The sequence below is a fragment of the Neopsephotus bourkii genome, unplaced genomic scaffold (genome assembly GCF_033783945.1).
Source record: "Neopsephotus bourkii isolate Nb327-2 ecotype Australia unplaced genomic scaffold, CSIRO-AGI_Nbou_v1 NB_272, whole genome shotgun sequence".
Classification (NCBI taxonomy): domain Eukaryota; kingdom Metazoa; phylum Chordata; class Aves; order Psittaciformes; family Psittacidae; genus Neopsephotus; species Neopsephotus bourkii.
Genome location: NW_026900781.1, coordinates 8309051 through 8334431, shown reverse-complemented (window position 1 = coordinate 8334431; position 25381 = coordinate 8309051). Strand labels below are relative to the sequence as shown.

Here is a 25381-nt window from a genome sequence, read left to right as displayed (position 1 = left end):
CCTCTGCATCAATGGCACCTGTGAGATGACAGGAGGAGCTGCCCTCATGTTGGGCAGAGCCAGCTCCAGCTGGCTCCAAGGCAGACCCACTGTTGGCTGAGCCCACCAGCGATGGTGGCAGTGCCTCTGGGATAACATATTTAAGAAGGGAAAAAAGAAAACTGCACAAGAGCAACTGCAGCTAAAGAAGTGACAATATATGAGAGAAACAGCTCTGCAAACACCAAGGTCAGTGAAGGAGGAGAGGAGATGCTCCAGGCACCAGAGCAGAGATTTCCCGGCAGCACATGGTAAGGCAGGCTGTGCCCTTGCAGCCCATGGAGGTCCATGGTGGAGCAGATCCACCTGCAGTCCATGGAGGACCCCACGCCGGAGAACAGGGATGCCTGAAGGAGGCTGTGACCCTGTGGGAAGCCCGCGCTGGAGCAGGCTCCTGGCAGGACCATGGAGAGAGAAGTGCTCGTGGAGCAGGTTTGCGGCAGGACTGGTGACCCCGCGGGGGACCCACGCTGCAGCAGGTCGTGAAGAACTGCAGCCCATGGGAACGACTCATGCTGGAGCAGGGGAAGAGTGTGAAGAGGAAGGAGCAGCGGAGAAGCGGCTTTATGGCCTGACCGCCACCCCCATTCCCACCCGCAGGGAGCCCGGCGAGATGTTGAACCCTGGAAGAAGAGGAGGCCATGTTTTTATTTTTGCCCTGTTGCAGGCTCTGCCCGTGTCGGTAACCGGTGACGGCAGAGTTTTGCTCCCGGGGAGCTGCAGCACTGGGACTCTCCGCAGCCCCCGCACCCAGCACCGCTACCGGCTGCAGCCCCGTCCAGGCCTCTCCCCGTGTGCCCGTCACGGCCGGCGGGCGGGATCTCCGGGGGAGGCGCTGCCGAGGCCGCGGGGAGGGCGGCCCAAGGTCGGAGCGCGGGGCGGCGGGGCCAGGCCTGGCGCTGTCCGCAGATGGAGTACGACTGGCTGGGCTTCGGCTACGCGGCGCTGGTGGCGGCGGGCGGCGTCGTTGGATACGCCAAAGCAGGTAGGTGCCGGTGCCGACGCCGGCGTCGGCGGGCTGGGGGGTGTCCCGGTCCTGCCCGCAGGCAGCCTCCGCCCCGGCCGGCCCCGGGCCGGTGGGTGTTGGAGCGCTGCTGGCGGGAGGAAGGGCTGTGCCATTGCTGGGCGGACCTCAGGGCCTTGCGTGCCGTCCGGAGAGCGGTCAGGGTGTCGGCCCTGCCCTGAGGGCCCCGCGGGAGGTTCCGGCACTGTGTGCCGGCAGAGGGCCAGGGGTCACCCCGTTAAGCCGGGCTGAGCCCTTGTTGCATAGACACGGTGCTCGGCCGAGGCCTGTCAAGACCAGCTGTATGTATGTTCTTTTACTAACTGCTTTATCTTTCATTTTATTCAAGGCAGCGTCCCTTCTCTAGCTGCTGGCCTTCTCTTCGGTGGCTTAGCAGGGCTAGGAGCTTACCAGCAGTCCAAAGATCCAAAGAATGTGTGGCTTTCCCTTGGTAAGTGTGCTCAGCACCCGAGTGCTAAGCATGGTTGGTAGCAATGGGGATAGTAGTCTGCTTTCTACCACATTTTAGCTGATCCGTGCCCTTTTATTTGTACAGATGTTTTAAGTGGTGGCAGGGCCTCCTGCCCACAGCCAGGAGATATTTGTATAAGAGTGTGGTACCTGGTTCTAAAACCTAGGTTGTCCTTGAAGACAGAGTTGGAGAGAAATACCTGTCTCCTCTGCCAGATCAGGTACTGTTTAAACTAATGTAGGCACAGGAAACATGTGGAAAATGGTTGCGAAACAGTATTTTTAGCCTGTGGTCATGGAATCAGTATTTTTTCAGTAGTGACAGCACTGTGACAAGCGGAATGTGGCTTCATGTGGGTGGTTTGCACTAGTATCTCAGAAAAGCGAAACATGTTTAAGGCGTCATATGCTGTGGAAGAAACAGTCTGGAGTATATGAAAGAAAGAAGGCAAGGATCTATTCTGTTAGAAGTGGCGGGTTGGCTTGCAGTTAACCCTGCAGGTGAAGGATAAAATGACAGCGGAAAGTAGTATGAAGTACTGGAAGAGGTCAGGTGGATCTTGGGGACTTCCATCACCACAGGACTTTAATACCTGGTTAAACCAGTATCTGTCAGGGATTGGTCTGCCCTTTGGGCACCAGGTTAGCTTAGATGACCTCTTGAGGTTCCTTCTAGTTCTGCAACTATGTCATATTATTACACTGTTACGATACTCTAGCATCACAGTGATTTAAGACTGTAGGACTTGATCATGTAATGTGATGAGAGGCCTTAGGAAACAACCCCTGGTAGATACTGCAGAGCCCAAACTGGCTTGTCAGGAAGGAGTGAAATGTAAAACACAGCTTAATGTGAGTCAGTTTCCATTTGTGAACTGTCTCTCCCACTCCGGCATGCTGTGGGAATGGCTGTGCATCTTCAGCACGAGTGTCAGCAGTGTCACAACAGAAAGGTGAGCAGCTTCAGTGTGTCCTGATGCAGTGCATGTAGTGCTTTCAAGCAGACCTCTTGAAAGTGGTGTTATGTCTCATTCTAGCACAACTCTTTATTCATACATTCCACCTCAGCCCTGCTGTGATGTGCAGCTGTGGCTTCCACTGAGCTTCAGGTTGAAATACAGAAAAAGAACCTTGACAGGATGTCTTTAGAATGTCTTTTGCCCTATCTGATGCAAACAAACCCGAAGCTTTGGAAAGGGTATATGACACCTCTACCCGCCTTTCTTCCTCGAAGAAACAAGGGCCCTGTAACTTTATGTGAATATTGATGGTGGGTTTTTTTTTTCCAGATTTGGAGATTAAATAATTTGGAGTAACATTTAAAATGTTAGTTGCTCTCTCAGTTTGATCCCTGGATGGCTTTTTGTTTGCTAATTTCTAGTTGTAGTATTTAGTGCTACATTCCAGACCAGAATGTCACAGAGAAATGGGAACTGTAGTTACATCTACCTCCCACACAGTGAACTTAGCCACCATCCCAGTTTTCTGGCAGTTCTGAGCCTCTCTGTATTCAAGGAAATAACAGTTCTTCTGCAAGAAAGGAGAAAGTGGGGGAGAGTTAGTCATCTGCCCAGAGGATCGGAGGGTAGACCCTGATGAGGTCTGCAGACTTCTGAGCAGTGGAGCTTACTGATGCTGCTAAGCTTGCAACAGCTCTGCTGGTCAACACAAATAAGTAAAATGTTTGCATATGCTTCCCTAGGGAGAGGAGGGAGAGAGGGAGGCATTCCTGTCTGTGGACATAAGCCTGTTGGGCTGGTGCTGCTGAATGTCCAAGTGTTGCAGCACTGCACTGGTATTTCTGTTCTGACTGGGTTTCTTTTCAACAGTGGCATCTGGGACCTTGTCTGCTGTTATGGGAATGAGATTTTACAACTCCAGAAAACCAATGCCTGGGGTAGTTGCTGGCGCCAGGTAGTCACCTGTTTTTTGTTCTTGCCTATATCTTTGAATAAGCATTTTATTTGACTCATTTGTGGATTACAGTGTTTTAAAAATTCTATGTGGTGAAAATGAAATCTTCTGTCGAAGTTCTCCTGAATGAAATAATGTAAATGTTTCTTCCTTGTTGTTTTTTTATGGGATTTTTCCCTCCACCACCTTTACTTTTTCTATTTACTTAACTATTCTATTCAACAGTTTACTGATGGTTGGACGGCTTGGACTGCAGCTCATGGAAAAGCCTCTTAAGCCATAAGTCTATGTCAAGTCACTTGAAGACATGTGATTGAGAAGCCTGAAAATGCAACTGCCTAAATGTGCTACACAAAAGTGGGAAAGGCACTGCTACCTGTGCACTGTACTTTTTATATCCTAATATGTGGGTTGTCTTTTTAAAGGGCAAGCATTCAGAACCCTTGTTATGTGTTCCAAACTAGTATTCGTCTTAACATTTTTCTGCACTTTGAAGCAAGAAAATATGATTATAGCATTGGTTTAGCCTGTGGTCCTGCAGCTTACTGTAGGCAAACATCTCTCAGCACATGCACGAAGACAGTTGCAGGATTGAAGCTTAAATGTACTAATCTGGATTTACCATTGTAAAATCATCTATACCCCTAAACCAGTGGGTGAAGAGGTGCTAGCTTATCACTAGTAACTAACATAACAAATGTACTTATTGTGTTACTTCTCCCTTTCTGTTCATCCACTCATGATGTTTGCCAGCCAGGGACTTTGTTCTTCCAGCACTGTGTGTTAGAGCCAGGTCCCACAAAACGCAATCATGGAGCAAGCTGTCAATGTAATGCATGCAAACCTGTTACTTGCAATTACTTGTAAACAAAAGTGCCCAGCTAAATGTAATTTGTTTCATTTTTACAATTACTATTCATAAACCAGAAAATATGCTTTATTAGATAATGCTGAACTGCTAGCACAGCTCTGGCATTTAATGAGCATTAGAATGTTATTCTAAATAAACTAACAAATTATTATTACAAGCTTTTGCATTCTACACAATTATTTGTTTATCTGCATTGGTACACTTTGGTACCTTTTCTGCAGAGTGCCTGGATTTGCAAACATGAATTATATAAATAATCTCTATTCCATTCCCTGAATTTAATGACTTGTAAATATAAAAATCCCATGAACTGGGGGGCAGATGTAGAGAACAAAAGCGTGCAGACCACATACTCAGACAAGTGTTCTATTAAAGTTGTTTTGGTTCCTATTTTGTTTTCTTTCTGGGAGGAATCCTCTAGTTTAGATTTGAAAACTGCTCTATGAAAGTTTATTTAAAGACTGAAGTTGATCAGTCTTTGCCTTCAGTCAATTCCCCATATGCCTGAAATCATTCTAAATATAAACCTGCCATACAGAAATAAGCCTGGATGCTGCATGTGGGTGGTAATGTATCCCTTTTCTGGTTTCATTTAACTTATGTCCCTTTCTGCACAGGTTCTGAGCTTTGCTTTCTTCAGTCATTCTTCGTTGGTGCTGGTACTGGGAAAAGAAGCAGTGGGGTTGATGCATTAGATTGGAGAGCCTCTGGAGTTGCTCAGAATTCTCTAGATATCAGGCCAATACCTTAGCAGGAGGGTAACATCTTGTGGGTTTCCTTCTTTCCTTCCCTGACGCAGCAAAACAGGCTGGGCAGTGATCTGGTGCTGCCGGGGCAGGAGACATAGAGTTAGGCCTGTGGTGGCAGCCGGGCTCTCCAAGCCACGCGGTGGTTTGCCAGACAAGTGGCAGTGGTGAGGCAGGGCTGAGGTCAAGCGGTGGATCTCAGCAGCCTAGTCCCAGGCCACACAACTTGGGTAAGAGCTGGCTTGAGCACAGGCAGTGAGATTTCTTGAGGGGAAAGTACTTGCACACCTCTCTAGGGCAGTCATCATCCTGCAGAGTTCAGCTTTGAGTGCTCACTTTCACCTCTTTCCTCTCTGCATGGAAACAAAGGGTGTGCAGGACAGCAGATGATTTTGTTTGTAAATCACCCTTTTAAGTGCCTAATTCCAGGCCGTGGACCCAGCATTAGCGGGAAGATATCTGAAAATCTTTGTTCTAGATCAGAAAGCTTCATAAGCCAGACATTAAAATTTAAGCCACTTCTCTTTAAACTACTGTATGCGTTATTTGCCTCTTCATACTGCTTTTGAAGTAGTTCTTTTCTGTGGAAGTAAGGTGCAAACATAAATACATCTGCAGTAAATTGAGAACAGCCACGATTCAGCAGTTTTCTAATTCTATAATGCTGGTCTCTTACCAGGTAACTTCACATTTGGGCTGCAACTGTCCTTCAATGGAATAAAGACAACAGAAAGCAGGGAATTGGACTGATAAGCTTTTAAACTCTTAGACCAAACTCTTAAGACTTGCTGCTGTTTCATAAGTTTTGGAAATGAGTAGCTTGAATTCAGAACAGCTGGCAGAACTCTTGTTACTGCTTTCCATGCTCAGGAGAAACAGTAGTAAACCAGGGAGGAGAGAAAAGTTTTACATATTTTTTACCCCCTTGGAACTTTATCAGGATATTTATTAAATGTCTTAAGCATTCAGTGGTATTTCTGCACTTAACAGTTCAACATATATCAATGAATCGGAGTTAAAACGACTATATAAAGCATATTTACTCTTACTGCTGATTGTTCTTGCTGTTTGTGAGAAGATTTTCTGAACACTTGTTACGCTTTGATTACAGACAAGTAAAGGCTGTTACGGTTTATGTCAAAGCTGTTCCATATGGTAAGGACAGCATGTTTCTTCTAGCTATGTTTAGTGCCATAAATAGTGGCTGTTTATTTTTTTGCTCTATGTGACTTACGGACGTGTGACCTATGGACATGTTATTAGTCAATTCCTTGACCAGACTGTGCTTTTAACTAAATCACAGCATCTTGTACTAGAGATAAGTGATTCATTTCTCATGTTTGTTGTTTGTTTTTTTTAATTACAAAATCAGTGCACAATTGAAAGTCTGAGGCTGTCCTTCATTGCCACAAGCAGTTGCAGGTATACTTTATAGATAACTTAAGATGCATTTAAATAGCATAGGGGTATCTGTTAGTACTAAGGAAATGACAGACAGTTATGCCTAGACCACTGGCAACTGAATTAAACTGTCTGGTGCGTTACTAAGCAGATACCCTTATCTAGGTCTTTCAGTACTGAAAGTGGCATTTTCTTTAGGTGCAATTTTCATAACAAAATATTTGACTTTTTTATACAACTGGTTTAAATTTATTTCCAGGAAGTTAATGTAACCCATATATTGTAACACATTAGGTCAACAACAGGAATTTAAATTTTTATATGCAGTTATAAAAGCCATACAACTACATTTTTTACAATGCTTAATGTAATCATTAACAGCTTTACATCTTTAAAGAACATACTCATTTTGTACTTTAAAATGGCAGCTTTAATGTAACTACTAGGCCTAAAGCATCTACTCTAATGCAGTCGCTAACAGAAGTAGCCTAGCCCTACGCCCTAAAAACAATTTATTGTATATTGCAAGGTCCTTTGCAGGATATTATTATAAAGCTTAGCATGGAAGCCAGAGAAAGTACTGAATAAGAATATAAACAGTGAGGTATTGCATTATTGAAGTTTTTGTGTGCTTTCAGGTACCTAAGTTAGCCTCTAAGAGCTAAACCAGAAATCAGTGGTTTTGAAGAACAGCCCAATATCCTCCCTCACGTAGCTTATTCAACTTGTCTTGTTTAATTGGATCACCCAATAAAGACATATGGAAACAGGTTACTGAGAATTCATGTCTTTTTGACTAAGTCACTTTTAAAATAAGTGACAGACTGCAGTGGTTCAGGCTCTTTAAAATGTCTCTGTGACACCCCCTTGACAGGATAGGTATTAATCTCCACAGATCTTTGACCAAAAATGGTAATAAGCTAATTATAACAGTAGACTCTAATTTTCAGGCTTCACTGCTGCTTGGTGATATAAGTCTAGCATCCAGTACTTGTTTAGCTATTTTGCAGTATTGCTATATCATTCTATAGCCATGTAAGGGCTAAGCTTTTAGACCTTCCTTGTGTAGTATTTATCAGTGGATTGTGTATATCCTACCACCAAGAGTTAAGTTCTCATTGTTATTATGAATATTTGCACATTACAAACCCTAAGGAACTCTTAAGTACAGGTGAGCTTCAAAATCCTTGTAGGAGAAGGTGGTGCCCTTCACAAAGCCTGATCTGTGCTTTCACTCTGATCTTTCAGGTGAGGAACCAGCTGAATACCTGAAAGCATGGTGCTGCTCTGCTTTAGCCCTGCTTCTAGCTGCCTGTGTATTTCAGACACATGCCAATAGTGGATGTTGCATTGGGCGAACAACCATAACAGTTGTTTTAAGAGTATGACGAGTTCCATCTTTAGAAAGGTATCAAGTGAAATCTACTTCTCTGTAGTTTTGGCAATATGCATCACACAATACCTCAATAAATCCTACTTACACTATTTTATATGGTATTACATGTATCATACAGGTAATAGAAAGCAAGGTCTTTCTTCCTTCTTTAGCATTGCATAGTCATAGGACAAGTTAGAGCAAATAGGCATTTCAGGTTTCTAGTGCAGAACTGAACATAACTGACATCTATACAGGATGGCATTTTCTATCTGTTTCCTCCATATTTGGCCATCCAGTCTGTTCTTCCATGTACTGGCTGAATTGGTGGGCGAGTTAAGATATTCAAATTTTTGGCTGCTGAATTGAAAGTAGGACCTGGTAACTGAGCACGAGCAGCTTTGGTTTTCCATGAATAATCTGAAAGGAACAAGAACTCAGAATTAATTATGACTCAAGAGGTATTTTACTCTTTCACAAATTAAAGAGCTTGAAGACAATTTGTGCTCAAGGATGCTAACGCAGCAAGATGCTTTGTTCTCTGACGTGCTGCCTATGTTTGTTTATAGATGACATTAATGTTTTTTATCATTTGTGTATCTTATTAGTAGTTCTCATCCAGTGGATACTTTTTTTTTGCAGCAATCCCTTAAGAAAACATTGAGACTGAAATTCAGTGGAAAACCTGATGTGTATGTCTACAAGTCTGTATCTCCTATTACAAAACCGCTACAGAATGGAAGTGTTCTTTCCTCTATCTCAAATAGTTTAAAAAGCATGTAATTAGAACTTTTGTAAAATTATGAAGACCCAAAAAGCCTAGACTGAAGGACAGCTTCTGGAGATCCTCTTGCTCCTTTTGAGATTTTATGCCTTTTATTTCCTTCCTCCTTAGCTAAGAACTCCTGATGTACCTGGTGGTGAGTCCCCTTCATCTCCATTTCCTGTTTCTCTATTGATTTTGTCGAATCTGTCCAAGTCTATAGTTTGTTGGGGTTTTTTCGTTTGGTTTTTTTTTCTAATCCCTTAATATTCTCTTAATATTGGCATCCACCTACTGTCAGGCACTGAGATGTGCACTACTGTATTCCCAGCCTTCCTACTCATATTTCCTGTTTCTGCATTTCAGATAGATACCTGTACCCCAAGCTGCCTGTGATTAAAGTAACTGTCCTGCTGCAGGGGCGGACAGCTCATAGATTTCCTCATGTTCATCACCAATTCTGCCATTTTCCCAATCCCTTAAAGTCAGTCATTTGGGATCTCTCTTATCCAGACTCCTACTACATGTTACTACTGTTTCCTTAGCATTCCCAAAGTATATCCTGCCCTTTCCATTTCTACTTTCGTATTTTAGTCTTCTATTAGATACTACTATTTTTATTTTTAAATTTACCATGTTACAGATTTTCCTGCCTATGTATCATTCTGTTTCTTATGGAAAACCACCTATTTTTTTTTTGTGGTATTTTTCAACAGTGTCTTGAACCCATTAAGGAGCCAGGCGAGGATCAAGATATGTAAAAAGGAGGAATCTCAGGGAACTGAAATGGGGTGTCAGGTCTCTACCCCTTTGAAAATGAATACTATTCTTTTTTATTGTAGGCTGGCATTCCCTATCTTTCATCAACAAGTATAATTCCAGCCTACCCTCTCTTGGCAATAAAGGTCATTTTTCTTGGGTGTTAGCATTTTCCTCAGAGAAACTGATCTTCTGTGCTACATTAAATTATTTAAATTATGGCATTAAAAACTTAACAAATGAAGACAAACAAAATAAAAGCAATTGAGAGCATAACTTATTTCAGTTTGGGTAATACAAAGCAAAGGGTCACCAAAAATGTTAATGTTCAAATATTGACAGATAGGAGATAAAACCTGCCATTTGCTTCATCCTTATCTCTCTTTCCTTGCAAGTATGCAGAGTTTAGGATAAATACGAGGGGGTTAAGCAATAGGATTCTTGCTCTTCTCCAGGACATGGAATAGTCTCTTAATTGACCTACATCTGCCAGCCTTTCTGGCCTTTACTACACATTTTCAATTTCTAATTACAGATTAACAGTGAACTTATTTCCCTTTGGATCACCACATGTAATTCCTTTTCGGTCTTGCTATTCACAGCAGTCTAGAAATAGTTGCAGATTTTGTCCTCCTGTGAACTTACTGATCCACACACTGTGACAAATCAAAACTCTTGCTGTTGTGTTTCAGCTGTGAGTTGATAAGATAATGAAGTGCAGCTCTAGCCTTCCCTGATGGGCTTCTGATCGACTCAGAATATGCATACATCTAAGCATATTTGATATATGGATGCCATCTCTTCCCTCCCTCTCTCCTTTTCAGAGGTGACTTGCAAGTGTCTAAGGGGAACAGGTAACTAAAAAGAGCACATCAGCAAAAAAGACAACATTAGGAAAGACCATATCAGATTGGTCTGTCATAGGCCCTTCAGTTAAACAATTCTGATTAGTTTAGGTCCTTGCTATTTCCTCAGAAGTAACTAGTGAAGTGTACTGTTGGGTTTGGAGAACAGGTCTAAAACTTCATTCACAAACCAGTTTCTTGCATCCTTGAGCACTTCTGCTCATCTCCTCTGAACTGGAAACATGCCCAAAAGGAAGGTGCTCAGAATGTCGTCCATACCATAGAGGATCCAAGCTAATAGTTACGCTCAGAATGGATTTCACATTGTTTTTATGAAGCAGTCTTTTAATGTACAGTAATGTACAGTTATGTCATAATGTATCATAACTATTAAGAAGTGGTCATTTGCATTCTTGTTTGTCTTTTCCCTTGTGTAATGTAACAACATTGAAAGTTTGACTTCACAAAGCACTCTTGTGGTATTTCATGGGTACAAGAGAAGTGTCATCTCAGTATCCACAGACTTACATAGCCAGCACAGTGAGATGAAGACAGTAAAAAACTGCCTATGTGACTACTGCAGAAACCACAGGCCAACTCGATAAGGCCAGTACATAAGAGAGAAAATAATTTTAATTTACTGGTTATACCAGAACTGTAACATTATTTGTGAATTTACTAAGTCACTTCATGAAATCCTTTGACTTTTTTGAAACTGTTGAGGCCATAATTCAATTGCACCTTTATTTTCTCTTTTACCTAACGAATAACAGTGACTATAATTTTTTTAGCTACCAGGACTGCCTGTAGACATCTACATTCACTTGTGTTAAGAACGATTTATGCCCAAGAATTTTATTTACAAAACTTGAGGAAAACTTTACTAAGGACTAATAAATCTAAATTTAGAGGAATAATTTTAGGGAGCATGGGAAATGGACACTTCTCTTTGTCTTGGATACATGTGGAAAAAGGACGTTTCTTACCTGATACAGGTGCACCAAGAGGAGCTAGCTGTATCCGTTGTCCTGCTGATCCAACTTCTTTCTTATGAAAGGAAGAGGTATATACTCCTGATGGGTTGTAAGCAGCACCACTTACAAAGCCAGGATTTCCTGTTGACATTACAGAGGTTTAATATTTTCACTTGGGTTCAGAAAAACTTGCCTACTTTTTAAAGTCACTTCAAAATATATTTGCAGTACCACAAGATTTCCAAGTATGAACGTTCTTTAAAGGTTCCCTAGTACTTGTCTGTTGGAAGTGTATGCAGTTGCTTTGTGTATTAGTTAGACCTTTTACAGCATTTAAGAGACTTGGTAAGCTGCAGATCAGTACATCTGATCTGCAATTCAGTGGGAATAAAGACAACAGAGCATGACAAACATTTCATTAGTACTTTCGTTAAACTTAGACATTGTAGAACATTTACACTGAGTTTTAGAGAAAGGTAGGATCTTACCTTTTGTTTATAGCTACTTGCTTTACTGAAAGCTGCTTTAAGCGCTTTTATCTAGTGGTGTGGCTCTGTACCTAGTATTAAATCTGTGAATTACAAGGCCATGCACCATAGTTTTAATTTGACCTTTATCAAGTATGAGCATTTTTATCATACTAGTACTCAGCATGGCTTCATCGGTAATTGTTGATTTAACAGACTTTTTGTCTCCTCAGTCTCTGGCCTCAGTGCAATTCCAAAATGCTTCTCATCACACAAAGACTCCCAGTCTTCTGTAATAATTTCAGAGCTTAGAGCAGTGGATCTATAAGCTCTAAAACTCGTCAACTACAACCCCAAAAAGGTATCCTCAGCTAATTACAGCTATGTAATATTGCATATCTCCCTGTTCAAGAGCACTAACAAAAAACATTTAGCTAACTCAGTTTCATCAGCCTCTCCCAGCTGTCACTTTTATCAGTTCCACAGATAGTTGGGTTTCCATGTGGGCTCCCTGTGTCCAGTTGATGCCAGTCTCCAGCATAATGAAGAATGACACAAAAGCCTTGGTGAAAAATACAACTTTAATAAAAGTATTCTAAGAAAAATGAATTTTCTTGTATTCTTTAAGTTGTTCTTCCTTTTCAGGAATTTGCCTGAAAAACAAAATAACACAGCTTTAACGGTTTGTTCACCCGCCTGCGCACATACACACATAAGAGAATGTTATTCCCTCAATTCCTAATTATTTCACTGAGAGTGGTTCATAGCTCTGACAGCTTGGTAGCATTCTTTAAAATTCTGAGGCCTGAAAATAAGAACATGACAGATCTTAATTTATATAACCTCAGAAAGACTACTTCTGTCTGATTCTTATCTACAGCTCAGTAAAGCTGCCTATCCTGTCAAAAATTGCTTGACTATTATTTGGTTCCTTACCTTTTAATGTCCAGTGTCCTTTATAAACCCTTATGCAGGAAATGGAAATGTGCAGCCAGGAGAAACAGTGTGGGTGGATCAGAGAGGTCTGCAGGGATGATCCTTTGTTGGATAAGAACAAGCAAATTAAAAGAAAAAAAAGCAATATAAAATAACAGACTAATGACAGATAAATAAAATATCTTATTGAAAAGCAGTTCTTACCTCTGACCATTCCTGTACAAATGAAAGGATTCTTGCTATAGAAGTATTCATCCACCAGGCATCCAGGAAGTTAGGCAGCAGGTGTACACACAAACATTCCTAGCCAAGATGTCAGCAAGTGTGCGTCCCCGGCTGTAGGCTCTACCTCAAACAACACATACTTGATTCTTCGTAGCGAATAATTGATGAAAAATTCATCAAGAATTGAAGAATTCATCAAGAATTTATGATAATTCATAATGATGAAGTCATTGAATCATTTGAGCTGGGTAGCGAGTGTAAAAACCTATGAATAACTACAATGAAACACATCACACAGGCAGTACACACCAGAAGGGCCAGGACCTAGGGGAGGGGTCAAACAGTCCAGCAGCCTAACAATGCTTGCAGCAGTGTGTTTAGACAATAACTAGGCTCCCTGGAAACCTGAGTTTCCACCTTCCTACACTAATGTAACCACCAAAATCTATGCTCTGTAAAATCAGTGTTAATGGAATCAGAATGCTGTCAGTGGTGCAAGTTCCAAGTGCTGTTACAGAGAAGCAGTCCTTCAAGAGAGATGCATATGCTGCTTCTTTAGGATCACTTCCTCACCCTTATCCATCAACAGTGCAATGATATGCTGGATTATAATCAGGGTGATAAAATATTCTCTGTCTTTTAAAGCACAGTCAGTGTCAAGAGTCCAGAAGTCACAATGAAGAGAACAAGGTTTACCAAAACAGATTACAACTGAAAATAAAGTATATGATCACCGGGAATGTGCATTATATGTGCAATTTTTACAAGGAAATGTAAAACATAAATAGGAAATGTGCAAAGAACCAGGCTATAATTGCTATAAATTACCTTTCAGATCCTCTAATTTTTCATTCAAACTTTCTTTGCATGATAGCTTTTCAATAGGTATAATTAAGTTCTCATCTGTAGACAGGGAAAATGAAAGGAAGAGAAAGATGGAAACACAGAACTTTAGAAAAAGTATATGAAGAACCTGGTTAGGTGATATAAAAGAAATGAGGGAAAATAAAGCAAGAAAGAAGAAATATCTAACATCTTTGTAACTATATCTTATTCCTTTTTTTTCTTTTCAAGCAGGAGATGTTAAATAACTTGTTAGAGTAATAAGGTTCTTTTGTAATAATAAAATAAAAATGTTTTTACCAACAATGCAATCACATTCCAGTCACACAAATACATAAATCGCAAGTTTAAGCACTTGGGTGTATCTCCAAAGTTGACTGATCATAACCTTACAATTCTTCATAAAAAAATTATAACTATTTGCTTTTATCTTATTCAACTTAGGGCAATGTTGTGGATGAGTTACCAAAAAAAAAAAAAAAAAAAGAAAAAAGAATGACAAATAAACTAAACATAGTTATCTAAACAGTAACCAGTGTCAACTTTTGGTTCTGTCAATATGAAAAAAGAACACATACATAATTTATGTGTGTTGTATTTCCATGATTGGTGCTCCAGCTATCCTGGTTTCATGTGTGTCTTAAATATTGCTGCCTCCCAGCACATGAAATGTCACATGCAAATTAAAATACTGCTGGAAATAATACCAGGAATTTTCAAACACACTAAATAATCAGTTTCAGTATTTATTTTTCCTCAAACCTTTGACAGATGCACAAAGTAATCCAGTAAGACAAATGCAGGATTTTTACCATTAGCATGCACTTTCATTCTATTTTCAGTGCAACTGAGTAGGTAGAGGTCTAACTTATTGATGCATGGAAAGAGTTCTTGGCCTTTTTATGCCTTATTCCCTTGCATGACTATGTTATGAATATATTAATTAATCTTGAGGCATCCAGATACTGTATTTTGGAAAACAAAAAGGTACATATGATGATTGCTTAAAAAAAGGCTGTTCTATTCTATCGAAATTCTCATAGGTGCTGTCATTTTTTCCACTTCCTAAAATCTTTCACATAATTTCAGATGAACAACTTACAGCTCACGTGACTTTCAGAGGGAAAATCAAGTTTGCTGACATTGCAGAAAGGCTACTAAACTTCTATTAAAATGGGGTGCAGCACCTCTGTGTAAACAAACCTGAAGTTCTTTCTGTATAAGCATGTAAGGCTAGGTGATTTATTGGCATTAAAGTATTTGGGAGTGACTCACCCTGGATGGACAATACTGTGAAGTTGTTAATAAGGTAAGCTCCCATAACATGGTGATGTGACTGTGTACTTAAAATACAGGGCTTAGTGGTCAGAAGATAGATTTTAGTCTTGAGATGATGCTTTCCTCAGTCAAATCCTAGATAAACCTTTTAACTAGTCCTACTCTATAAAATATTGATAATGGCATTCTTCACAAAATGTGGTACCAAAAGGCACCTTACTGCCAGTTCCTTGCCAAAAATAAAGGGACTTTTCATGCAGCAAAGTATTTAGGACAAAGCTAGTAGATTGTTAATAGACATGTTTAGAATATTAGGCAGTACTTTTATTACATGAGCACACTACTCACTATCTTGTTTTCATATATGAGACTACTGTTTGATAGTGTTCATGGCACACCGCCCAGGCAGTAATGATGGCAAACTATCTGCTTAAATTAACACAGTAAAATAATGGTCTACAAGGGTTATGAACAAAATTTATCTTGACACAAATTTATAATAGGGGCTGGCCTATATTTCCTTTATGATCTGAAAGCAAAATACTTGGTTTACATTTGAAGAAGTTGTTATTTTAAGAGTCTGTTGTTAAAAGAAGACAAAAAAGTATCAACCTAGAAGCTAAACCTGACAATGGAAGTTAAACCAGATGGTCTTAATTAATTAAAGTATGATGAGATATAATGTGTCCACTTTTAATTACACTTTTACCTGTAGTATTTCTGTTGAAAGTCATTCCTCCTCCAGCATGTGCCAGTGGTTTAGAGTACAACTGGTTGTTCCAGGTTCCATGTAAACCTTCTTTACTGACTGCTGCTAAGGAGACACTCTTAGGGTTTACAACTTAAGAAAAAAAATATAGAAAATTTTATAAATATCAATTCTCAAACATAATTCAACCCATGAAAAATGGACATTTGTAGCACAGTAAAGCAACACTGAATTATTTGTGGTATAATGTAAACACCATTAATTTAAACAACAGTGCCACCATTGATTTAAACAACAATGCCCATCGATTAGGACAGATTTTTCAGCCAAACCATGAAAACTAGAGACACAGTTAAGAACACTGCTAATTGTTAAGAACAATTCCCTTTGTGCTTTCAAGATAACTTTTAAAAGCATTTTAAGTACAGTTACTTAATTTCTATAAATCCATAGTCTCATTATTGATATTTTTTACTCTCAAACAATCAACACAGATTAAAAATACCTATAAAAAAATAGGGTTCTCAAGGCTGAAAATAAGCTATTTCTTCAGGTATAAGTTAGAGTAGAACGCAGAGGTTCTTGTCACCTCAGTGTGCTATAAACGTATACAAGAGTTAATAGGATTACACAGCATGAAAGCAGCTCCCAGACCTAGTGGTAACAGAACTAAAGTAATACGGATAAATAACAAATGCATTCCTTGGAGCTATCATTTTCTTAAGTGCTGAAATTATTTTTTACGTCTATGCATTTCTCATTGAAAGTTCTACTAAAACCAGAGAGACATTAGAAGCACACTTAAAAAAAAGATTAGAAATGAAGATTAGCTTTCTTTTCTATTTATGTTTCCTTTATGCAGGGAAGCGCCACCCACTCCCCCTTTTTTACTTCTTTTGGACTTAAGCTGTTTATCACTGACTTAATGAATTCCTGAGAAATCAGTGATACATTGTCACAAAACAACTTGTCTGACAAATTAGGAATTCCTCTGTGAGCCACCTAAATTCTCATACGTGGGTTACAGTAGATGTCATTATACACTTACTGTAACTGTGCAAACAATACAATAAACACCAAGAGAACACCAAGGAAATAATTTGATTACAGAACACATTCAGAGTACTAACTGAAGGACACATTCTCTTTTTTTTTTTTAACTCCTTCCCATTCTTTTTCCTAGCAATTTCATCATTTCATGTTATTTTCCTGATAAAATCACCCAGATTCAGACTAAGCTATTAATTTTTAAAGAAGATGACTGCCTTGGGAAGGGAAATGAGTATGTGAGAGTAACTGTGCTTACCAGAACTTTAAATTAAAAAAAAAGCCAACCTTCAAAACTGAGAACTATGCTCTCTCTCCATATATATATATATGTGGTTTCTTTAGTCCTCAGATACGTTTGCTTATGGGTCAAATCAGGACATATCCCTAGGAATCCAAGAGACACTGGATTCATATTACTGAGGGGTTTATATGTTAGTAGTCATAAGAAGGCCTGTGAGCTTTTGTGGTGTATAAGCAGCATTGAGCTCCCTTCCACATTTATATGGCCAGGAACTTCTGCATTAATTATGATGAGAGACATTATGGGAAAAGCATTTAGGCCAAAACTTGAAAATTTAGCCTGGTTATGAGCAACAAAATGACCCAGCATGAAATCTAAAGTTTAAATGTAGTGTACCTAGACTGCTCATAACTTGTATTTTCCATACGTATTGACTTTTATCCTTACCAGGTAGGTATCTTGATTGTCTTAAATAGTACTGCTTTGCTGAGGTATTTAATCTTCCAGAATCATTTGTCATCAGAACCTTATTTTCCCCTCCGGGCTGGATAGAGAATGAAGTTTTTGGTCCTGGCACACTGAAAAAATCAAGATGTTCAAACAAAAATCAAGATGTGACCAACAACTCCAGCATAGAATACCACAAGCTGACCCTAGCCTGAAGAGTACAGTGCTCTTCTCTTACCCTACTTTCATCAGTAAAATTGATTCCCACAAAGTAACAGCCAAACCTCATACCTCACAGGAGTTTGACCTAGGACAAAGAAGAATTCAGGTACATGCAGATACCTGTGGCAGAGCTGAGAGCCACACTTAACGGACAAAAGAAATGAAGCTAGTATATCCAATTTTAGTAAAACACACTGTTAATAGCATGACAAACACCTAAACCATACAGTCCCTGAAAACAAGTCTGACTCAGTTTGGATACCACTGGTGCTGTATCAACACTACACCCAAAGCTAGTCTGCTTATACAGCTCTCTGCATTCCTGCAGAAGCGTGGTGACTTATATTTTAGCCGATTTGTCTTAATAAATCTATAAACCTACTGGATATTGCTTACTAAAAAATGTGATTTTACAATTTCAGGACTTACCTAAAGAGACTCTCCTTGTTTTTCTTTTCTTTTAACAGTGCAATGCTAGGTTTCTTTGAACATGACATTCCAAATTCTGTGTCATCCAAGTCATCCCAGCTGTCCACAGCCTTTACCAAAGTCTGACCCCATCGTCTTCTGCAGCTTTTAGGACCTACTGTACCACTCTGAGGGCCATTAGCTGTTTGTTTCTATTTTAAATATGAAAAAAGCTTCAATTCAATTCTATAATTCTATATTTTGTATCTAGTTCACTTCCTGACTACACTTGTGAACTTTGAGGGCATGATTTTAAGCAGAAAACAATAATGCTGGCAAGTATTTTGAGTGTAGCTCATTTAGACTGTCATCCTTCTCAAATCTACCTGAAATACCAAAGTTAATGTTCAACTTGCAGACCCAGTTCAGTGCTCAGCCTCTACTCATGTCTTGCTGAACTCATGCTCTCAATAGTGATATAGATGAACTGTCAAGGAGTAGAGCACACCAGTGCAGAACATTCACAGCAATTATACTCAGGGTTTAGGCATGCCAGTTGCAGTGGCCCCAAAATAAACACAGCAAATAAAGTTATCAGGCCTTTCCTTTAACACTATTTTCCAAAGAAATTACTAGATATTAAAACTGTCCTTTCATATGACTGTTGTTTGCTTTCCTATATTTTCTGAATACCTATTATTCTTAACATACTCCATAGTTTAGTTCAGCAAGTATAAGTGGAAAGCAAAATAAAGGTTACGAAGCTTAATGTTCATCTTGCTAAAAACCTTGGTAAATTCTTACAAGCTTAGTAACCGGATGAACTCTCAGATGTTTTACTGCTTGAAGCAAGCAAAGTTCTCCCTTTCCACTTCTCTATTACACACTAACACTGGTGTTGGGAACTGTTTCTCAAAGTAAATGACAGCTATTGTAACCACTTAGCTGTTGTTACTGCATAAGCATGATAGTAAAGGCTATTATAAATGAACATACACTGTTGTTAGAAGCAATCTAGTCTTATTTGCTGTGAAATTTCAGGAAGTTGCCAGTTGTATCCTTTAGGAGTCCCTAGCAACCTCCCTATATTTCTTCTAACAAAATGTCTAACAATTTTCAAGGGATTGCCTGAATATAGTAAGTACCTTTAATAAAACCACCTAAATATTTATTGAAGACAACTTACTGGCAATGAGTTTTTATTGATAGCTGGTAAAAATGGTTGTGCTTGTGGCTGCTGCTGTTTTGGTACTTGCTGGTTAGCAGTATTCTGAGGCAACTGAATTTGCTGGAGAGGCTGGTGGTTAACCTTTGACAAGGGCTGTGGCTGTGTTCTGTCCAGTACATCCGGTGAAGGCAGAGGTTCTGGCTTGGATATAGCTTCCAGTTTAGGTAAAATTGACTTTGGCTCTGTTGGCTGAACTGCTTTAATAGGAGTCTGCTTCTCCAGATACTGTGGAGGAGGTCCTAAAACTTGTCCAACTTGAAAGTAAGGGTACTTCAAAGCCTGAAGAAGATACAACATATTAATTTTACCTCAAAAAAGCTTACTTTAAGCAGGTTCCTGAAGCATTTGAGCAAGCCATAAGGCAGAGATGCAAGACGAATGCATAGTGAGATCATGTGTAAACAGCATGAATTGATAAATCTGTATTTTAAACTCTTCCCATCATATAAATTAGTAAGATGGGTCCAATTGTAACACGTTAACAGCAGTCACATCCTTTCTTTCCCTCTTTTACTTCTAGGTTTTGCAGAATCTGTGTTTTGCCATGCATTTTACATTCAACACCATTCTATATTCATGCAGCAACAAATTTCAGTCTTGGACAAGGGAGTCTCTACTACCTTTACCACATGCTTTATTACATGTTTCCACTGCTAAGTATGTTTTGGCAACTTGATGAACAAATTAAAACAAACTGAACAAAACACCAAAACCCCAGAATTGTGATGATTGCCATTTAACATTAATGTATGGGGTTTACAATTAAAGTTTTTCCTTCATGTTCTTATCACCAGCTTTCCTTGTGTTTGTTTTGCTTTTAAGTACAGTCACTGTGTTTGCTGTGCTTTCATGGTATTTATTAGGAACACAGTGTCTGTCTTTGGGCAGATGTGTATTTCATTCTTTTTCTCTGATCTTTTAATGTCCACCTCTAGACAAACAGCATGGACATAACTTAGAAACACAGCTCCTCCTATGTCAAAACAACATACTCTGCTACTCCTTCTGGGTACGATCCTACTCTTTGTTAGTTCTCAAAGGATGTTTTGCTTTAGCTGCACTTAAGAACTGCTGCCTTTGTACACAGTTCAATTTATATGCATTAAACTCTCCTTTTGGCTGTGGATTACACAAATGCTGCAGCTGCTTCCTTGATAACTCACTTGGGCAAAAGCTGGTTGTTTACTTTCATAAAGCGCCATGCAGTATTCTGTACAGCGATATACAGCACTGGACTAGATTTAGATCTCAGTGACTGCAACAATAGATATGCTTTATAAAGTGGAGAGAAAGGGCTGCTTTACTTGGTACCATCTGCTTAACCACTTCTGAATCACATTACATCCACCGAGGATAACTTGCAAAATGTCCTTTTCCTTTCCCTATTGTATTCTCCTTTTATACCTTCTAAATAGGATTGCACTAGGTATGAATACTGGATTAAAAAAAAATAATAATAAAAAGGTCAGGAGAATATAACCATGTTTGGTACTTGAAATTGTTCTTTAAAAGTAACTCGTAGAAGAACAGTAACCTTTGTGACCTACTGGTATGTTCTTCACAAAGTTCTTAGCACTTAGTATGGTTTACATCCCATTTCCAACTAAAAATAGCTCTTAGTCTTATATTTTTAGCTCTTCCATTCCATCCGCAACTTCACAAAAGTAACGTTTAATTTTAAATATCCCTCTTTGTACAGATGGGGGAGGAAAAAACAGGCAGCAAAAGTGACATACAGTTACAATTGAGGAAACTTGCAGCTCAGATTTTTCTCTATCCTGTACAGAGAACATTTTAGAATATGCCAATACAGAAAACAACATAGCAGGAATAGCTAAGGAGTTTATGCTGTCTGCTGAGTGAGGTTTAGAACTTTCTCACTGCTAGATTCGTTCTCACCAAAGTGTTCAAAATGAGGAGACATTTCTCTGGCCATCAGTATTACGGCAGTGAATCAGTTTCTATATTTACAACTTTTTAACAAGCAAATTCAGTCTTAATCATTCAGGTGCTCAGACCTGACTTGCTGTAGGCCTCTTCTTTGGATTCCAGTTCAGCATATCACTCATAAGTTGTATTGCTTCGTTGCTTGCATTTGGGATGAGAGTTTTTAGGCTTATGGGGACACATTGTGGGAAGCGGAAATTCATAGCAGAAGCAAGGTGGTATCCTTCTGGCCAGTCACTCTGTTCCAAAGAAAATTAAAATCAGTACCAAAAAAGAACAAAGACTATGTATATTTAAGTTACTAGATCAAATTTAATTTTATGCAGCTTGAGTCATCTTGGTTTGCACAGCTCCTTCCTATACATTGGAAAACAGGCATTTCTATTTTCCATTACAATTACTACACCAGTGATCTCAACACCAGTCCCCAGTGGCAGTTTTTCTCAAGCTCTCCTGTAGGCAAAGGTGGAACCATAATTGTGGGTACCATACCTGGACATATTCTACCTGAAGAAGAAGAAAGTGCAGTAGTACCAGAAGCAGTACTGAACCTCCCATCTACCACAGATATGAGCTGAAACACCTGACTTCAACATACCTTCTTTATGGGAACAGTAGAGGTGAGGCCCTTCCACCCAGCATACGTGGTTGCGTAATGGTGGTGTAGCCTATACTATACCACTGATTCCACCATTAAGATAGTCAATGATTAAATTACAACTAGACACTATTACAGCACGAAAAAAACCCAAAACACAACAAACCAAAAACATGATGAGAATTTTTTTCTTTTTTGAGTGTTTTAACTTTCCAAAAGTAAACGCTGAAGTCCTTCCTCTCCTGGTAATTGCATTGTTTGAACATAGAACCATTAGACTATCAAAGATCTCAAGAGATGATCCAATCCATGCTCTTGTCCATTCCTGCCAGGTGTTAGTCTCAAGAAGCTCCCAGTGGCATTCCACAACCACTATGAACAGTTTCTTCCAGAGCTTAATTCTCCTCAAGATAGAAAAATGTAGGTTTCTCTTCTGACAATAAAAGACCATTGCTGAGTGTGTTATCATCCAAGGATACCAAGGAGGAGTATTTACTTCTTCTCTCTAAACCAGACTTTTTATACATTAAAAAGTATTTTTCTTCCTCCCTTACTGGATTTGATAACATTCTGTCTGCCAGAGATAGTGATAAAGGAACAATCAGAATTAAGTAGCAAGGGTTGCGCATTGAACTAGTGAAGTGCAGGGATAGGATGAAAACTGTACAAGTGCAAAAATGAAAAATACATTTCAATTTATTAAAAAAAAAATAATTTGGAATTATTGAAAGTGCCATTGTCAACCTTCAGCTAATGAAAATGTATTTAGTTCATCTTTCCTTTTCAGACTGCCATCAGCTTTTTCATTAAACTGGAATAGTACAAATGCACCATCACTGCCAGTACTTGAATGGTACAACTTAATGTTTTATTTATAAAATAAATAAGCCAAAACTTTATAAATAAAGCAACGTCATTTATTAAATAAAGCAAAACAGTTGCATGTCACTGTTAAAAAAAAATAATCAAACTCACATATGTCATTAGTATGGTATTACAGACTTAAACAAAGGAAGGCAAATTGGAATGATGATTGCTTCCAAGCATAAACCTTGAAATTCCTTATTGCAGGAAAATGGAATAAATGAAAACCTACATTCAAAAAAAACCCACCATATTTGTAAAACTATCTTCAAAACCAGACTCTGAAAATAGCTGGTTATGTTTTTCAGAATGCAGAATGTAATGAATTTGTAAAAATTGAGCAATTTGTGACAAATGCATCATTTGTTGTGATCATTCCAATAATTTAATATTTAAGTACTCTTCTCCTACAGCAACCTCCCTAAAGAGGGGATGTCTTTGCATTGTTGTAAGGAGATAAAATTCCCAAGTCTGCCCACCAGATGACAGGGTCACAATGGAACTAATTGAAGCTTCTTGATCCCATAGCCTGCACTTCCAGAGCTCGTTTATGCTATACATTGCAAATGTTCCGGAAGATCTTTCTCACTCTTAATATCCACCAAAATGTTCTTGCTATCCAAGACTTCTGAGCTGCTTAAGAAACTTACCACCTGTGTTTGAAAACTTGAGTCTTACAATACTATTCACATTACACATTATTTCTGACACACAATTGTCATAACAGTCACTGTTTTATATATCACAGCAATTTGCACTTACACATCTAGACTCAGTTTTCATTTCCCCAACATATCATCTATATCTCTAACCTCTTACTCTATGACTTGTCACAAGTTTGTACCTATTTCTCAGTACGTTCTCTTGGATGTTTTTCCAGCACTTCAAACTTCGCATGTTCCTAGGTAGCTTAATCCATTTCTGTTCCTTACTTCTCTATTGATAACAGCTCCTTTAGGGGTCAAGAATTATGCTATATTTTATAATCAGTAGAACACTAATGAAATTGATGTTTTTCTCTCCCACTCAAACATTTTCCACACCTAGAGGCTCTGTGTTCAGTCAGTTATATAGCAGAGTTCTGTTTGCACCCATAAAGTAATGACATACATCTGCTATATCTTATCTGATTTAAAACAAAAACAAACAACAAAACCAAACAACCCAAAACTCATATGGTCTTTTTTCAGTTTAGTCAATATTTTGAAATAAGCTTATTCTTTTCTTGTATATTTATATACCCACTTGTTAAAACATTATAACTGCAGTAAATACAATTGCCTATTTTTATATGAATTACCCAAATGTTTCTTGTAATTTAAATAATATTTAGCCTGTTCAGAAAAAAACTGACAATATTTGCTTCTTCTCTAAAATACTGCACATTTTTCCTCCATTACTTTTTATTGCTAATAATATTTATGAGAGATCTGTGTTTGAGATCAAATGCTTCCTTCATGGTTTAGTATTAAGAAAAACATAATTTATCTTATTTATGGTATCTTCCACAAGTTCTAAATTCTAGGTGCCAGCCTAGAAGAATTACACTTTCAGGAAAGGGAAGCAAATTGACTATATGGAATTCTAGGATACTTCCGATGTTCTTTCCAGTATGTATAGCTTTAAATAACTGAACTAAACAATTTTATCTGGCTTTCATTAGAGGAGAGCAAGCCTACACATAATAGTATGACGTACATTAGATACTGATACACAGCAAAAGACTAACATTACGTGCCTTAAGGGAAGTTTAAGATACATACAGTTGATAAAACCTTACATCTACAGGAAACTTACTAAACCAATAATTAATATGGACGTTCCAAAAGAAAGATAACATTCAATGTTTTATAATATTTTTAAAAATTTATATAAATACAATTGTGTGAATTTTTTTTGAGTCTTACCTTCTTTGGAGTCCCTAATACTTGGCAAATTTTGAAGATTTCATCTACTTCACTTGTGCCTGGGAAAAGAGGCCTTAGTGTGTATAATTCAGCCATTATGCTGCCAACTGCCCACATATCAATAGGTGAACTATAGATAGATGATCTTAGCAAAACTTCAGGAGCACGATACCTATAAGGATGAAAAGAAATTATAGATAAAATGGTAAGAGAAAGCTAATTAGTTAAAATAATGTATTAATATACTTACCACCTGGTAGAAACATAATCTGTATAAGGTGGTTGAGATCTTAGTTCTCTAGCCAAACCAAAATCTGCTATTTTCACAAGTTCTGGTCCAATACAGAGAAGGTTTTCAGGCTTCATATCTCTATGAAAAAATCCTATAGAACACCAGATGGAAAAGAACAGTGAATTATTATATCATCACTTCTTAAACAGCAACCTCTAATAGAGTAACCTAAATGGGATATTTAGGAAGAATATAGGGGTTTTTTTGGTGTCTTTTTTTTTTTTTTTTTAAAATCAACAGAAAAGAATGGCAACCCTCCCCCTCAGCAAGTACACGTATTTTTTCCCCCCAGTGATTATTACACCAATTATTCTTTAATTAACAAATGTAAACTTTCATTAACATATTGAAGAAAACGAATTGGCTATTTCAACATGATCAAATAAATCAATTTCAGAATGTCAGAATGAAATCTTCTGCAAAAACTACAACTGCTTTGTCAGTTTTGGGTAATGGAAAATTGAGCTTCTGACACACTTACTCAAATAATAAAATTCCCTGAACAATTTTAACTAGCTTATTTATCACTGTGGCAACAACTTGCAGATACAGACATAT

At 38.6% G+C, this 25381-nt stretch overlaps 2 protein-coding genes across 5 annotated transcripts in view; one reads left to right on the top strand and one right to left on the bottom strand.

Annotated features, from left to right (window-relative positions):
• Nucleotides 1–823: 823 nt before the first annotated feature.
• Nucleotides 824–4455, top strand: LOC133208562 (transmembrane protein 14C-like). The gene is made up of 4 exons (XM_061346515.1): nt 824–1024; nt 1392–1493; nt 3343–3427; nt 3653–4455. Exons 1-4 carry the CDS (start codon nt 949–951, stop codon nt 3708–3710), a joined length of 321 nt encoding a protein of 106 aa, XP_061202499.1. The 5' UTR covers nt 824–948; the 3' UTR covers nt 3711–4455.
• Nucleotides 4456–6740: 2285 nt separating this feature from the next.
• Nucleotides 6741–25381, bottom strand: part of MAK (male germ cell associated kinase) — a 29131-nt gene continuing 10490 nt past the window's right edge. For 2 of the 4 annotated variants that reach the window (XM_061346512.1, XM_061346511.1), the window contains 10 exons: nt 24782–24914; nt 24532–24703; nt 21234–21401; nt 19174–19494; nt 18009–18199; nt 17358–17488; nt 15620–15751; nt 13618–13692; nt 11174–11302; nt 6741–8240 (listed from right to left, as the gene is read on the bottom strand). In XM_061346512.1, coding sequence (XP_061202496.1) covers nt 8089–8240; nt 11174–11302; nt 13618–13692; nt 15620–15751; nt 17358–17488; nt 18009–18199; nt 19174–19494; nt 21234–21401; nt 24532–24703; nt 24782–24914 — 1604 coding nt within the window. In that variant the 3' untranslated portion in view covers nt 6741–8088. Of the gene's footprint in view, nt 8241–11173; nt 11303–11856; nt 12667–12769; nt 12914–13617; nt 13693–15619; nt 15752–17357; nt 17489–18008; nt 18200–19173; nt 19495–21233; nt 21402–24531; nt 24704–24781; nt 24915–25381 lie in introns of those variants that run through there. The other 2 variants (XM_061346514.1, XM_061346513.1) reach the window with 2 other exon arrangements.